The 17,803-nt window shown below is 31.8% G+C and overlaps 1 protein-coding gene across 1 annotated transcript; it reads left to right on the top strand.

Annotated features, from left to right (window-relative positions):
• Positions 1–1,526: 1,526 nt before the first annotated feature.
• On the top strand, positions 1,527–16,740 carry LOC107627191 (uncharacterized). The gene is made up of 17 exons (XM_021115783.2): positions 1,527–1,676; positions 2,294–2,977; positions 3,384–3,530; positions 3,643–3,756; positions 4,165–4,223; positions 4,440–4,506; positions 4,649–4,700; positions 4,800–4,892; positions 4,998–5,081; positions 5,196–5,617; positions 8,690–8,751; positions 9,970–10,039; positions 10,899–10,979; positions 11,114–11,215; positions 12,333–12,457; positions 15,908–15,992; positions 16,467–16,740. The coding sequence occupies exons 1-17, from the start codon at positions 1,527–1,529 to the stop codon at positions 16,554–16,556; spliced, it is 2,487 nt and encodes an 828-aa protein (XP_020971442.1). The 3' UTR covers positions 16,557–16,740.
• The last annotated feature ends 1,063 nt before the right edge of the window (positions 16,741–17,803 follow it).

The raw sequence follows: 17,803 nt of genomic DNA, 5'->3' as shown, positions 1-17,803 counted from the left end.
TTAAATATAAATTTAATAATAAAAATAGAGTAGTAGAATGATAAAAAAAATACATAGAAGGAACATATGCATCAATTTAGATGGAACATTATGTGAAAATAGTGGTGATAGTTAGTATTTCTAAGAGATGAAACATCGTGTGAAAAATAATGATAAAAGACCAATACTTATAACCGTGAGAAAACAGAAAATATTTTTCATAAAACAAAAAATAAAAATAGCACAATGATCCTTTTTATTTTAAAGTCAAATATTTTTTTAATAAAAAAAATAAAATAACTTATCAAAAATGAGAAAATTCATATTATTCTATCTTTTCAAAAGTTTAAATTAACTCCTTAAAAAGTTAAAAATATTTACCAAAAATGATATCAAATAAGTATAACAAAACTTTTCAATATTCAAAAAAAATTTTTTTTTTGCTTTCTCCTAAAGAGAATCTAAAACTTGTGTATCCACTACTTTTCCATAGATAAAATAGATTAGCCGCCCACTGTAGCATGCGAAGAGCTGCATTCACAAATCACAGTTGCCTAAAATTGATGTTGACACATACACATAAACATCTTTTCTCTTGGTTACGATAGAGAAAAACATGCACAGCCCTTTGATCCTCCTCCGAATCATTCTTCATCACAAGCCTACTAATCCTCCTTCTTTTTCTTTGCGCACATGGAGAAATTTGGTTTCAACCTCCTCCAAGTTTTTCATCCGAAGAAGTACACGTCGTCATTATCATAATATATCATGATTAATATTCACTCACAAATTCATGTATACATAATCAACCATTAAATTGCCATATCCACGTGCCATTGAACCCTAGCATTTTGCAAATTCTTGGATCTAATTTAGAATGTTTCTTCATAGCAGTTACTGTTCACACCAACTGAAATCGAATCTAGTCTATTTTCAATCATAAAGCTTGCATGTCAATTTTTTTTTAATATTACTGAAGTGGAATTTTAGTATTTCTCTATAATAATAATAATAATAATAAAATGGTCATCTGTAACTCTACTAATAACATGATGCACGATCAGTGTTTTACACGTGCAATTATAGCCGGTTTTATTAAGACGATTTTCTTCATGGGGTGGTGTAAAACATTACATCAAAATTAAACTCTAATAATAATAATAATAATAATAATAATAATAATAATAATAATAATGAAAAAGGAATAGATTTTAGATAGAGTTTGTGGTTGACCCTTAATTGGATGTGATTATTGTTGAAGTATGAAATGTGAAATATGGTAGCGTTAGTGTTGTGATGTGAGTTCCAAATTCAAAGTAAAAAGATATGGGCAGTAGAATTGCAGATTTTCTTGAAGTATGTTGTTGTCCTTACTGAGTAAGCGCTCATTAGAGGTTGATTCCAGGTAAATTATCATATCATAATCATACGTATTATAATATATATATATAATTAAAAAGAATTCTTAACATGCGAGGGCGTCTGTTGCAAGCATTAAATTCATCTTATTTATAAAAGTAACCGTTGTTCTTCTTCTTTTTTGTTGCATGATTTTGAGTTTTGTTCTGTTCTGTTATGGATTTGGTTATGCATACCCCGGAACAATAATTCATGTCAATGTTTATAGGGATTCTTATGGATTTGCATTGAGGCCTCAATACGCACAAAGATACAGAGAGTATTCTTCAATCTACAAGGTATGAGATAATTATTTCTTTTTTTTTTTAAATTTATAATTATGGTGATTCTTGTTAATATTTCAATTTCATTCTACTACACATGTATTTGTTCAATTGTTTTGGGAAAAGAGCAATATTCTTTCACTGGTAAAACTAAACAGGATTCCCTATTATCCATAAAAATTTAGATTAGGTAAACCTTTGGTTCTCTCTGAATGATGGTTATGGTACTAATAGTTGATGCAAACAGAACAAGAGAAAACAAAAATGGCATGCATCATTAATTATTATTACATCATGTTAGAAAGTTTTTCTAATGGGTGATAAATTATGCATGATGCATCTCAGAGCTAAAGAGTAGATTTATAGTTGCAAAAAGCTTCTGGCTAGTTCCTTGCACAATATAATAAAAAATAAATGCATTTGTATGAAACTTTTTCATTTCTCCTTATAATTTCAAGTAACAACTTGTCCCTGAATAACCACTGAAAGCATTGGATTTTAACTTTTTTTATACTTCAAATATTGCAGCCTTAGGAAATTATTTATGCTTTGCAACTATTAGTTGTTTTTCCTTATAGGTAGGACAAGTTTAACTTAACAATCAACCTTAATTTGATTTATTAACATGTTAGGAGGAGGAAGGTGAAAGATCATATAAATGGAGAAGCTTCCTTGGAGAGGCACCCAACTCAGCAAAACCAAGTTCTCCTGAGAACAAACACAAAGAAACATCGGAAGTTGAATGTAATGAGGTAAAAGAAGAGAGTAGTTCAAATAAGGTATGCAAAGAAGATGATTTAAATAGTAAGAATATTTCTGAAGGCACTAAAGAGGTTGGTGTAGGGGGTGTTAGTGAAGGAGGTGACTTAAGTGGCAGGAAGTCTTCTGGAGTTAATGAGATAAAAGAAGGCACTAGTGCAGGAAGGGTTTGTGAAGGGGGTGATTCAAGTGGCAGAAAGGTTGTTTTTGATATATCAATAGAAAACAGTTCAGAAAAGGATTTGCACTATTCAGAAGAAAGAAAGACACGTAAAGTTCAACGCTGGGCTGAAATTAGGCCATCTCTTAGTGCCATTGAAAAATTGATGAGTTCTCGTTTCAAAAAGGGAAATGATGTGAAAGGTGAGATAAGAAATGGTAATAATGACCATCTTCCATATATAGAAAAATCTAAACTTGGAGGAGGGGTTTCTGCAACGGATGTTAATAAGTCAAGCGCTGCGTTAGTGGTTGAAGATTCACTTCAACAATTCTCTCTATGGAAAGAACTGGAGTTTCTTGTTCAAGGAGGCATCCCAAAGGATCTTAGAGGAGAGGTACATTGATGCATTCATTCGGTTTTGCTAGGTAGACAATGACTTTTATGAACAATATGAACAATGGGTTCTAGAATTAACCCAATAAAGTAAAAAAAATACTCCACTTCCAAATTACCTCCTAAACCCTAACATTAGAATAACCATCCGCACACCTAGTGAATTGAACATCCAGCTATAGTTAACTGTGCATAAGTAAACCGAATCAAAAGGAAAAACTACCAAACAACTAAGAATCAACATAATATATACCTATTGAATTGAACATCCGATATATCTATTGTTCACATTGTTTAGTATTCTCATTGTCTACCTATACTTTTCCGCATTCAAATTCACAAGAATTCATAATTTTGTGGAGGAAAAATAGTACAGCCTTGTCTTTGCCACAATGTTCTTGTTACAGGTTTGGCAAGCCTTTGTAGGTGTAAAGACAAGGCGGGTTAAGAGCTATTATGAGGATCTGTTAGCAAAAGAAACTATCAATGCTGAAAGCAATGAGCAAAATGACACATCTACTGCATCTGGGAAGTGGAGAAAGCAGATTGAGAAGGTCATTAGCTGCATGCGCCTTGGACTTTATTTTGATTTGTAGGTGCTGCTTCTTTTGCTTCATATTAGAAGTTGGCTCTCTTCTTAGAATAAATCATACTTTTCATTTTCAGGACATTACAAGAACTTTCCCAGGACACCCTGCTTTGGATGAACATGGTAGAAATTCCTTGAGGCGTTTACTGCTAGCATATGCTAGACATAACCCCTCTGTTGGGTATTGTCAGGTAATTCGCGTCAATTAGAGCCTTTCTTTTCAAATATTGATTTGACTATTTGCATTAATTTTTCACAAACCTAAAAAGTTAAAATACATTAATGCATTTCTATATGTATTGTATCTTCTACAATATCTTTTAAGGTTCTGTTAGCACCTCCGTAAAATCTAAACATACATTTAGTGGAAAAACATAACAAGTTTAGATCCAAAAATTTAAACCAATTGAAAGATGATGTGTATCCTATGAAATAAGAGATGTAATATACTGCCTTGGATTTTTTAAATACTTTTCTTATTCCTTTAATTTCTTTTTGCAAGGGGTGTCATGTTTTATTCTTTGTGAGTGATAATCATTACTATGTTCATCGTTGTGTTCATTGTCATTAAAGTTTTTGATATTGAATTTACATTGCAGGCAATGAACTTCTTTGCAGGTTTATTGCTGCTTCTTATGCCCGAAGAAAATGCCTTTTGGTAGGTTAGAAAAACTTAATGTTACAAATTTCACCCTCTTTGTCCATTGTCCCAAGGAGTAAACTTCTACCGGTTCTATCTTTTTATAGTTGCTTATAAAATTGTATACTTAAATCACGATTTTATCTTGGAGACTTTTGCACAAAAGAGTTTTGGCCTGTATTAGGTTTATGAACTAATTTGTTTCTTTTCTCTCCTTTCTCTGGGACATCTCAGGACTTTTGTTGGCATCATTGATGATTATTTTGGAGGTTGTTATACAGAGGAAATGATAGAATCTCAGGTATGACTTATAAATTGTACTATGTAGACAAAATGCCTTTATCTTGATCAATGGGTCTTGATTGCACATGTGATTGATAATTGTAGTATTGAGAGACTTGTAGTAGTCCTCTTTGGATAGTGATAACTTTTAAACTTGTTAGGTGGACCAGCTTGTCTTTGAAGAATTAATGCGTGAAAGATTTCCCAAACTGGGTTTGTGTTTATTTATTTTCTCTTTGTTATTCTTCTTCTAATTGTCTCCATGAGTCGATTGGGATATCTTTGTTCATTCTTTCAATGCTTTGGGTGCAGTTAATCATCTGGAATACTTGGGAGTGCAAGTGACATGGATATCTGGACCTTGGTTCCTATCAATATTTGTGAACATGATTCCTTGGGAAAGCGGTGAAATTTACATGGATTTTATCTTTTGTTTTGGGTGATGGTCTTTTGATACCATGGCATTGACTTTAATATGTTTCCTTTTATGATTCATTTCTATGTTTGTAGTACTTCGAGTTTGGGATGTGCTTCTATTTGAAGGGAACCGTGTTATGCTATTTCGAACTGCACTGGCCCTTATGGAACTATATGGTATTGAATGTTATCTTGTGCTGTTGTCTGATGTGTGCAATATGGTTGATTTATTGGTAAACATTTTCTGTGCACACTCCAAGGTTATAACAAAATTTGTATGTATCATTGTAGGTCCTGCATTAGTCACTACAAAGGATGCAGGTGATGCGATTACTCTATTGCAATCACTTGCTGGTTCAACATTTGACAGCAGTCAACTTGTCTTAACAGCTTGCATGGGTTTTCTAGCTGTGACAGAGGAAAAATTACATGAACTAAGAGAAAAGCATAGACCATCTGTCTTAGAAGTAGTAGAAGAAAGGGCAAGGAAAGGAAGACTTTGGAAGGATTCCAAAGGGATTGCTTCTAAACTGTATAGTTTCAAGCATGACCAAGAACCGTTAGTAGAAGAAAAAAAGGTCAATAAAGGAGATGATATGGCCGCTAATGAGGAAATACCACGGATAGAGTCTCATTCCTCTGATTTGGATGAACTACTTCACAGTCTTAATGTTGATTCTGAAGTGGATTCTCTACCGGATCTCCAGGAACAGGTAATCTTCTGCATCCCATAAGATATACATCTTTGCTCTGTTCCCTTGTAAAATGGCTATGTTTGTGTAGTAGATTGAAATTTATTTACAACGGAACATGACCATTAACTTTGTTGTTTCTAAAATATCCCACAAGTTTAGAGATGTTGAGAAAAAGTTCAGTAGTGAGAGTGACTTGATTGAATAATAGTGCTTACAGAAGGTGATTTTAAATTTATTTAATTCAGGAAATAAATATTCACTTTTTTTTTTCTCTCCCAAATTTTGAAATGATCAAAGAAGAGTAATGGTCAAATAAGTCATTGGAAAATCACTCATTCTCCAAATTGGTTACCAAAAACTTTTTTAATCAAATTCGTCCTTTAAATATTTTAAATTAGTCATATTAGTCATTCCCTCAGTTTCATTGCTAATGGTGTCAAAGTTTGTTGATGTGGTACGTTAAATAACATTACAACACACACCTAGCTAGTAGTCATAATTGACTATTAACATGATTAATTTATGAAATTAGATCAAATTAACCCCACATTGAAGAAGTCTAATACCTCAAGTTCTTCCCTCAATTAGGTTTTGATTTGATATACTTTTATAAATTTATTATGTTAATAGTCAATTGAAACTCCTAGGAGTGTGTTGTGCACTTAACGTGCTACATTAATAAATTTTAACACCATAATAAAGAAAGTAACAGAAGAATTAACATGACTAATTTAAAATCTTTAAAGGACAAATTTGATTAAAAAAAATTTCAAGGACTAAAAAACAAGTGATCTTTCATGACTAATTTGATCATTTACTCGATCAAAGAATGAATTTTCAAGATTACATAAAAAATAAAAATATGGATTGAAAATTATCTAAAAACCAACATGTTTAAGATAAAGTGTGCTTTTATTAGCATCTCTATAACACCTTATAAGATTATATAGAGTATCTCAAAGATCCTAGAATAATTTATGTTTAGTTTATTATATAAGATTATTTTATTTCATCCTATAATTAGTTTTATTTTTAAATTTGTCCTCTCCCTTCCTCCTAAGGTAAAAGGTGGAAACATACAGTGTTAGGTCAGACTTCATCTTTAATAGGTCAAATCTACAATGTAGCTAACTAGCACACTTCCTCTCATAGACTATTTTTCGAGTACTAAGCCTGACATGCTAAAAACTATTAAAGAAGAAAACTACTTGTATGCAATATTTTAAATTCAATGTTTACAACAACATCCAAACTTTTAAAGAACTTAAAATATAAAAGTATTTATAATAAAATATAACAAACTTAAAAACTCTTTTATTAAAACTTTTTTTTATTAAAAATGAACTCATTAATATATATATAATGCCAAAAAAGAAATCTTCCTGAAATAAGAGAATACAGAGAAAACCATAACATAAGTAAATAACGACTTCCGAATCTCTCAACAAGTCTAAGAGGGAAAGCCAGGAAAGCCCCTAGACATTAAGGAATTATCCATATAGCAGCGGGGAAATAGATTTGAGAATATTTCTGAACTGGGCTTATGTGATTCCATTATCAAGGAGGAAAGTTGCATTGTTCAAGGATTATGATACAAAATAAAGATGAGATTGCAAGTATATATACTAATCAGATGTATTAAGCTGCCTTAGTGGACTCTTTATCACTAAGGTTCGTAAAGAAGTGGAAGTTCCAAGAACTGGAAGAGCTCTCAATAGAATAAAAATCTATGATAGGAAATTTATGTAAAGAGGTTAGGCAATAAAGATGAGGAAAAACTAGATTAAAAGGAGCATTGCCTACACAATATTCTTTCCAAAATAGAAAATGAGAACCATCTATTTTCAAAGAAAGCAAACAATTGAAGGTAGCATAACTTTTGGAAATAACTTTACGATGCTAAAGTGAGCAGTATATGTAAGCATGATTATGTCACATCCATTTTTGTTCATGCCATACTTCAAATAGCCTATGCAAACAGGAATGAGGGCTCTAAAGGGAATCGCTAGTTATTTTGTTTCCAAGCTAATGTTTTTGACACAAGATTTTATCAAGAACTAATCCTCCTTGCTTGTTTGATTGACAACAGATCTCCCAACTCACCAAATAATTGAACATTCTAAAGCACCGAACCCAAGGAAATCCCTCGTAATCTCCTCATTAGTATTGACTACTCCCTTAGTATGCGAAACATAAATAAAAATAAAGTATGTTGGATCAAGCAACATTGAATTAGGGTAATCCTACCTTCAAGAGAAAAATAAATCCCTTTCCATACCTCGAGAGACTCAAATAATTTTCACAATAGAATCCCAAAAAGAGGTTCAGGTAAGGTTGTCACCCAAAGGGATTCCCATATAAACAAGAATCCATTCTAGAATTGGACATCTGGCCAAAATATTATGTTCGAGAGTTTTTTGTTAGGTCAATATTAATCCTTGCTAAACCACTCTTAGACATATTGATCCTCAAATCGAAGCCTAGCTCAAAAATATGAAAGATAGAGAGAGAATTTTATAAGATATATCCTTATCATTTTTCAAAATCAGATTGGTACAATCAGCAAACTGCAAATGAGAAACCATAATTGCTTCATATCCACTAAGCATATCCATCAATAAATTGAATCAGAAGGGGGATAGAAATTTACCTTGCCTTAAGCCCCTCTCACCATGGAACCATGTATTTGGCTCACCATTAACAACAACTAAGAAAGTATTTACAACAAGGCAACATGAAATCCAATTCCCCCATTTAAAGCCAAATCCTTTTTTTTTTACTTTAACATCCTGTCCAAAAAATCTTAGTTGACCTTCTTGTATGGGGTTTCTCAAACTCTATTTTAAAATAAGATATTCTTCTATTCATTAGCAATAAAAAATGCATCTAAGATCTATCTACTAGCTACATGGTATTTATTAAAACTTCTATCCCTGTACTTGACAATTAAAGGGATTAGATGTTTGGTACAAATTTGTTTTTGTATTAGCAAAACTTCATAGAAAATATGAGAATATTACTAATTGGTGATAAAACTATATAAGGTTTACAACACCTTTTAAATTTCAATCATTAACAGCTACTGTGCAGGTGGTTTGGTTGAAGGTTGAGTTATGCCGATTGCTGGAGGAGAAAAGAAATGCAATACTGAGGTTCTTCTCCGTCTTCTTCTTGCTTTTATTGAAAGTTTTTTATTATGACATAAAGCATGTTACGTATAAAGTAAGGCTTAGAATATGTTTCTAGAATATAATTATAAGATAAATTTCATTAGGGAAGGAAATTTATCAGTTCAATGCAATTACTACCACTGGAATATTGATAATGCTGATTTCCAATGCACTTTAGTGATTTGCCCAAGAAAGTCATTCTAGAGCTTTTAGTGGTCATGTTCAAATATTGTCCATTGATGGTTCTGGAAATGTTTCTTAAGGAACAATAAATGCATATTCCTAAAACCTTCTCTGTGAAATGTCATTGAACAGCATGAATTATTTATTTCGTTTGCATACTAACTTTATATTCTATCTAGGTTATATGGCTTGTATTAGTATATTAAATCATTTGATAGGGTTGTATATTGTGTTCTATTTTGGCACTTTTGATTTTCAATTTCTATTCCGTTTTACTTCCATGTTTCTTTATTAATATGAAAACGTGATTCAATTATGGGAAAATTGAACTTCATCTCTATAACTGAAAATATATGAATTGGCTCCTAGCATTTTCTACTTGTGTTAATTGACACTTATTGTCTTATTCCATTGTTAAAACATAAGTCAAACAAGTTTAAGAAACTTTAAGGCATCATAATACATCTTGTGATTTGATTTATGGGACTAAAATGGCTAAAGTATAAGCGGTTACATGCTTATTGCATAAATTTAAGGGTTTTACTAAGGGCACTTGTTAAAAATACAAAGTGAAAGGATTTTGTAGAAAAGGATAAGATTTTGAAGTTTCCAATTATATTAAAAAGCAAAACGTTACTTTTCCATTTAAAAAAAGAAAAGGCTTCCTCTTTTGTATTCTTCCCAAGTTCCCGAAGGATAGGCCACTTCTTCGCAAAACCGTAAATTTAATGAAACGATTAAAGTGTACTTCAAGAAAGTTTAATTTCAAGTTGATTTGCACTTTCTTAAAAGTTTGTAGATAATGTGCACATAACTTATAGTTGAGGAGATTAATATGCATCCGTTCAATTATTGTTAGATATTATGATTAGTTTACTTTTGATGCATTAATAGTGTAAAAGATTTATACACTTATAATTTTTCATTTGCATGAATATGCAACAAGAAAAAATACTTTCTTTTATGATTCCTATGAAAATAATTTTTATCCGTACATGGGATTTCATCTTTGAACAGAGCTGAGGAGCTTGAAACAGCTTTAATGGATATGGTAAAGCAGGATAATCGACTGCAATTGAGTGCAAGGGTAAATCCAATATTTGGATGATTGAACTTACTATATTATATTTTTTTCAATTTTTATTTAAATACCTTGACATACTTGCAATTACTATGTTAATGAGAATGGAAATTTGTTTTCTCATTAACTTAATTTTTCTATTTTTCCTTGTGTGGAAAGTGGTTCCATTGGAAGATAACATGAATCTGTTTGAAAAGGATAAATGAAGAATGAAGAGAAATTTTGGAGACACCATTATATTCCATTAATTGAGCCCACCTAGTAGAATAGGATATGTGTGTTGTTGGTCTGGTGTTGTCCTTTGAATTCACTTCCTTCCAATTTGTACTTTAGTTTAGAGTATAGGGAGATGGTATAAACATTTTGTAACAAAGACTAGATTTTACTACATAATTTTTTCAGTTAAGCTTTATACTACGAAAATCCCTGAAACATTGATAAGACAAAGAAGTAAAGTTTTAAAAATTACCTACCAAAAATCATGTAGTAAAATTACCCATGAAAGAGCAAAAATCTAAAATCGTGCATGAAAGATAATTTTGTTTGAGAAAGATTCCCATTTTTGGGTGAATGTGTCCAACAAAGCAACTCTTTCAAGTGTATTGGAAGAATTTTAGAACTCTTGAGATATATGAGAGGAATTATAGTTCTTTCATGTGTACTTTTGTCACTTTCTCACAAAGAAAGCGGAAACAAAAATATTGTGAAAGAACTAAATAAGCTTAATGTGAATATCATTTCATGTTTCAAACAGCAGAAAAGTTTTGTTTATGCAATATAAGACATAAGCACTAGAAAAGCAAGTTCAAAACCTTTTTTAGTCATTTAATTTGTGATGCTTATAATATTTCTTGTCATCATTTAGATTGAGGAATTGGAGCAGGAAGTAGCCGAGTTACAACAAGTCCTTGCAGATAAGAAAGAACAGGAAGTTGCCATGATGCAGGTTTTCTTGCGCACCTGCTTTCTCCAATTTTTATTTTTGTAAGCTTATATGTTAAAATAAATAAGTAAAACGAAACAAAGAACAATTTATTTGTAATTTGTATATAAAACATTGAAATCTTTTTCGTGCCATAGGTCTTAGTGAAGCTAGAGCATGATCAGAAAGATACTGAAGATGCTCGTAAAAGAGCAGAACAAGAACTTGCAGCTCAAAAATTAGAAGTTCATATCCTTCAGGTAACCCGTTTGTTGTTATCACTGTGATTCTTGTAATTTGTTACATCATACTTTATAGATTGGGGCAGTAAAATGTTGGAATTTCTAAGCAGTAGACAAGTCACACATCCATTAAACATGAGTTATGTGTAGTGTATAATATAGAGAACCACAGACTTGTAGACCCATTTTTGCCTTTAAATTTTTTGTCAAGATGTACTGTTCAATCCAAAGACGACTTGCTTGAAAGTGCAGCACTATGCAAAGAGAAGGTTTGAATGGTTGAGTGAGGAGTGAAAGGAAACGTTAGCACTTAGTTGAAAATTTGAATTATATTGGCAGGGCTATAATAGCAATATTAGTTTTAAGGAAAACAATCCCATGGCAATGGGATATAATAGTTAGTTAAATTTTAAGAAAAAAAATTTCAAGGAAGATAATCTTACAATCCCTTTTCTCATATGGGATTAAGAATGATGGGATTTCATTCCTTAGAATAACTCAACTCTGGAATAGTTTATTTAAAGTGATGCACCAAATAGGGGAATCTTATATTCTGATATGCACATCTCTAGGAAGGTGTTATCTGCAGCATGTTTTTGGCTCCCCTCTCTAACACGAAATTCTTAAATAAAGTTAAAAGGCTAGCAGATAAGATAATCACACTAAAGTTTTCAGTTATACTACAAATTAAGCACACCTCTTTCTCCCTCTTTGGTGCCTAAAGATTGTTGATGAATACATTGGTTTCTATATTCATTTATAAGGTTTGTGTGTACTCCTATTAGAACTATCATTGTTGACGTTTTTGCATGTTATAATATATTTTAAAAAGAATGATGAGATAACTAATATAGATAATGTGCCGATAGTTCTAATATATTTTGCTATTGGTTTTATTTGGTTTACAATGTGATGTGGATAATTTCAATGGCTTCCACAAATTTTGGAATAAAAATTGTCCATTTTTTAAAAAAAAATCAAATATCTACAGCATGTTTATGGTATTGAAGAGCTATCTAATTTCTAAGATGGATGAGTCTATTTTCCATATTAGTAGAAGTGAAAACACTATATTAACTATTAAGGATATTGTAAGACATTATATATATCTATTTCCAGTATAATAAATGTGCAGGAAAAGTATGAGAAAGCCATGATATCAATTGCTGAGTTGCAAAAACGGGTGATTGTTGCAGAAAGTATGTTGGAGGCTACCCTTCAATATGAATCTGGCCAAAACAAAGCACTTTCTTCACCAAGGTACAAAATATTTCATATTTTAGAATATTTGTTATAGTACTTTACAATTTGTATGCAACATTTTTTCTTTTAAGTTCAAATTTTTTTATTACTATTTGTTACAAATTATTTTAGTTATTGTCTTTATCACTTGGAAATGCCAAATTAATGTTAAAATAGTTCCTTAATCCTTACCTTCATAAACAATGGAGATTTGCAAAATTGTAGAAACCACATAGAGATTAAGACAAGGAGTCATACCATAAAGTTATGACAGAGGATGATAGAAATAGAATAGAGATTGAGAAAAGAGATCTAGGTTTTGGAGAATTAATTTGTCTTTATGATAGGTAAATCCATCTTGGAGACTATACACTTGTTAAAGAGAGTGATAGAGAGATGTCAGAGCAATAAAAAGAAATTTTATATATGGCCATTGATATGGTACCATGGGAAGTCCTTTAGAAGGTCTTGTAGAAGAAGGGACTAAGGATAACATGATGTAATTAAAGACATGTAAGGTGGGATCCACAAATCTTGTGAGAACACAAGGTGGTTAGTAGAAGAATTTTCTATTAGTATAAGATTACACTAAGGCTAATCTCTAAGTGTATGATTTTTACATTACTATTGGAGGTGGTTTATGAACCTATCTAGAAACCTATATATTTCTTAGGTGGCCGGTTTAGACATGCAGAAGAAGACCAGCAGAGCATTCGATCAGCAAGATAGTATCAAAGTTCTCTACTTTCATGCGTTTAGCACACTTGTGCTATCTACGTAAAGAGAAGTAAAACTAGACCGAGGGAACCCAAACTTCGCTAATATTCCTTGAAGTTAAGTTGTTTTCGATGATGCAGCAGACATAGCACGATATTCTTAGTAGACCTACTTAAAGACACGGTCTTGCTTTTTTACTTTTCCATGATATCAAAAAATCTCCACGGAACATGCACCAACCAATGACAAATTTATGGGTATTAGGACAACTTGCCCAATCTGCATTATTATAAGTAATTAGGTTCATGGGAAAAACAGCATATAAACCACGACAAGTAATGCCCTTCAGATATCTAATAATTCGACAAACAGCAGCTATGCAGAGGTATCTTAGGGAGTCATAAATTGACTAATTTGTTGTGCAAGAAATGAGATATCAACCCTTTAATTGCTAGCTGCCAATTGTCGATATACCCAAGGATCTGAAAGTTGCTCGCCCTCATCATAATGATACTTGATGTTCACTTGAAGAGGAGTTACAATAGGTGAAGATCCTTGAAGACCAGCTAAGATAATCAAATCATGTGTGTACTTCCAATCCTACGAAGTAAGAAAGGTTACCAAGATCCTTCATTTGAAAAGAATCATGAAGGTGTTGTTGTAGCTAACTAATCAATAGAGTGAGTTCATAGGACAACAATATCATCAATGTATACCAAAATAAAGAACAAGGCTAATAGTGGTTTTCAAAGAAACAAAAGTCATATTTGCTCTACACATATCTAAATTGGGCAAAGTTAATTGGCTTATAACATATAACGAATGATTCAACTTACAAGCCTCAATAATAGAAGAGGAAATTAAACCGGTGGGAGGTTCCATGTAAATTTCCTCTTTGAGATACCATGGAGAAAGGCTTCTTTTAAATCAAAGTGTTTAAGTGACCATCCTTGTTTGGTAGCAATTGTGAGAATTGTATGAATAGTAACCACTTTAGCTATAGGAGCAAATGTTCCCTCATACTTAATGTCATACTCTTCTTGGTGTCCCAAGACAGAAACTGAGCCATATAATGATCCAAAGAACTGTCAAATTAAAGTTTAACTGAGTAAACCCATTTACAGCTGATAGGTTCGACGTGAACTAAACATGGAACAATGTCTTCTCTTGAAGAGCTATAAGTCCTCTTGCATGCTCTTTGCCAACTTCCATCTTTAGCTGCTTGTGGATAAAAAACTAGATTATTTCTTTCCAATAAAAAACAATTGGAATTGAAATTCCGATGGTATATAGTTTTTCCTAATGAATTTGGCACAAAAATCAGAATCGTTATTTCCCAAACCAACCATGTTAAAGAAAAATACTAAATGAAGAAACCAAACCAAGTAAAAGAAAGAAACATCTGAAGGTACCAATGACCAAAGAAAAAAAAGATTTAATTATTCTGTTGGTCCCTATAGTTTGACCAAATTTACAACTAGATCCTTATACTTCCTTTCTTTGCAATTAGGTCCCTACACTATTTTTAATTTGGTAATTAGATTTTTTTCATGTCAAACACGTTAAAATTAACGGAATATTTTTTCAAAAATTTGTGTTCAAAGATCTAATTAAGTTCTTAATTGTGGATACTTTTAATTTGCGGAAAAATATTTAGTTAACTCTAATATTTTTTATATTAGGAAGACCCAATTATAAAATTAAAAGTAATGTAAGAACTTAATTGAAAGAAAAAAAAATTATAGCGACATAATTGCAGATTTGGTGAAATTATAGAGACCAACAGAATAGCTAAACAAAAATAAAATTACTACCCAAAACTAGAGATAAAAAAATCCAAGATGAACTAAGACTACTCTAGAACCCAAGCTCTATTACCATGTTAAAGTCTGATTTGAAAGACAAGATGTCCCTTGCTATTTCTTTCATACAACATAAAGACAAATGTACAGTATCAAGGATAGAATTTTTATCTGATTTACACGGGTTTTCATACTAAGTTACTGAGATTTTAGGATGATATCTAGCTTAATTTTACTCCCTATAGCAACTATATATTCTATATATGAAAATAGAAAAATATACTCCTAGTGGACAAAAATGTCCTATGGAAACTGACAGATCACAGGGAAAGATTTTGAATGAGGTGGTCAAGAGAGATTGATAAGCATAAATAGGCTTACTGTAGAAATGGTATATGACAAGATGCAATGGTATTGTTTGATTTATGTTGACTATCTCATCTAGTAGGATAAAATATTTATTATTGTAATTGTAGTATTGCCTTTATCACTTTATGATTTTCCTTTGAAACACTTGGACTATATATGCTGAAGATTAAGACCTCCATATTTCACGCATAAATCATCTATTAAGCATATTGATCCATAATTGCATAATTTTGCTTTAAGGGATTAGGGAAGTGCAAGTTCTGAATTCTGATATATTTCATTCTCAATGGTGTCCTTTCTATATCTGAATTCTGACTTTGAAATTTCCGAGAGAGATTGTTAGAAAATATGTAGATATTAAAAAAGAGAGAAAATAGAAAAGTGATTTTGTGGTTGTATCCACTATCTCCAATATTTTAGTGATTAAGAATTAACAAATTGATAAATTTTGTACATTTTGATTGTTTCAATATTCTCTGCATTAAGATGGTTACCAAACCACACCAAGAGCGTTAGCATATGATGCAAGATTTGCTACCTCCATTCATTTGGATCAATTTCATTGGCGGTACTTTTGTAGGGTTGGTGGTCGTCAAAGTCCACATACAGATAGCAACTCACGTTTTGGTCTACTTTTTGGACGTGGTTGGCTTGATAAAAACAAGGTAAAATCTTCGTTTTCTACAGTTATTACAATTCAGCGTCGCAAGAATTAGCCATCTGAACATTGGGTGCATTAGAAACTGATGCAGTTAATTACTTGATCCTGTATTCATTTATATTTTTGTTTACCTTGTAAAGAAAAATGTCTATTTATTGTATCAATCTTTTAAAGAGTCTATTTTCAGTTTTTTCCATAATATGCAAATTGAGTATCAAAAATGCTATTTGCATAAAAAAAATGAGCCATCATATAAGCTATCAAGTATTTGTGTATGAATACAATATATATGGGTAGTTGATTTTTTGTGTATACGTAACATGGTTAGTTTTAGTATATATATGCTAATTTCCATTCTTTCAGGTGGAGTAATTGACAAGCTCCGCATTTCTTATTGATAAAAACTTACACACATTCTGTTGTAGCAGAAGCTTATAATTGTTTTTATTGATTATACCTTACACATCCTATTAAACAGGGGAAGTCTAATGCTGAGGAATCCGGTGAAAATTTGTCTTCCAATGCCGCTTTGGGGACTGAATCCAATGACCAAGAAAAGCAAACATAGTACATGCAGAGCAGCGATGTTTGAGAGCTAGGAGTAGTTAGTTACGGCAGTTTCTGGTTTATGATAGTTGGCTGAAAGAAAGATAAGAAAGAAGAATCCACTTGTATCATCATCCATTCAAATCCGAGCCTTTCCTTCCGAATTTTTTATTACCCATTAAACCAAACTAGAGATATATGTCAGGGATGCTATAGATATGGATAGTTAAAATAGTAATGTAAAGGTATATCTTTTTTTTCCTTTTTAACGATGTTATCATTTAATTCAAAACAAACTTAATTTTGTAACTCTTAATGTGGATTCTTTGATTCGGATGAAGTACACTAATTTGAAAAACTATTAAGAGAAAATCTCCATATGGATAGGGTGAAGAAAATATGAATACATAATCATTTGTGATCATAAAATAATCAAACACGGATAAATCTATCCACAAAATAATAAAATTGACGTTATATCTATAAAAAGATGAGTCTCAGTTGATAAAATTATCTAAATTTTAAAAATTATTTAAAATTTCCAAACCACCTCTCCTAACTTAACTTAATTCAAATTTCCAATTATAATTTAGGTAGAGTTTTAAATATTCCTAGACACTATTGTTTTAATAATTTTAACTGTTAATCTTAAATATAAAAATATATATAATTATTTTGAAAGTTACCTGAAATGTTGATGTGAGTCTGGACATAAGGTCCAAAACCCTTCTGAGGTAGCGTCCGACTTGTTTAGTGCCGAGGTGCTGCCGTCCATGTTCCTCGCGAGAAGGTGGGGATGGTACTTGCAAGAGACTCCGATGCTTAAGTTAGTAAGGGTTTTAAATAGGGTTTTAGTAGAATAGAACGTGAATATACCTGAGGAGTGTCAGTGTATTTATAATAGAGTTGTTAACCACCTTTATTAGAGTAGTTCTACCTTTATTGATGAATAACCATTACCTTTATCTTGGGAGTTTGTTAAGATCGATCTTTTAGTGGGAATAGAGATAGTAGGAGAGATTCGGAAAAATAATTACTTATTTTGATAAGTACGAGCCGATCTCTTTCATTGTGTCCGACCTCTTTAAAGAGGTCGAGTATGAGTAGAGGTCACCCCCGTTTGGGTGGGCCTTTCATCTTTATTGGGTCTAGCTTTATGTTTTGGGTCAGGGTATGAACAGTGCCCCTGTTTGAGTCCGGATTTGCCCCAAGGTTGCATTCAAGCATTTTATGGCTTTAGTTTCGATGTCGGGTACACCACCTTCAAGA

Source organism: Arachis ipaensis, chromosome B2 (genome assembly GCF_059453495.1).
Source record: "Arachis ipaensis isolate K30076 ecotype BB chromosome B2, ASM5945349v1, whole genome shotgun sequence".
Taxonomy (NCBI): domain Eukaryota; kingdom Viridiplantae; phylum Streptophyta; class Magnoliopsida; order Fabales; family Fabaceae; genus Arachis; species Arachis ipaensis.
Note: the sequence above shows the minus strand (reverse complement) of the source record. Positions and strands in the feature narration are given on the sequence as shown.

What these genes read in the sequence shown, in the direction of transcription:
- LOC107627191 (XM_021115783.2), top strand. Translation starts at nt 1,527, where the DNA reads ATGATTTTGAGTTTTGTTCTGTTCTGTTATGGATTTGGTTATGCATAC. An exon ending in CAAAGGATCTTAGAGGAGAG is followed by an intron (nt 2,978 to 3,383) that starts GTACATTGATGC and finishes TTCTTGTTACAG; the next exon opens with GTTTGGCAAGCCTTTGTAGG. An exon ending in TGAAAGATTTCCCAAACTGG is followed by an intron (nt 4,701 to 4,799) that starts GTTTGTGTTTAT and finishes CTTTGGGTGCAG; the next exon opens with TTAATCATCTGGAATACTTG.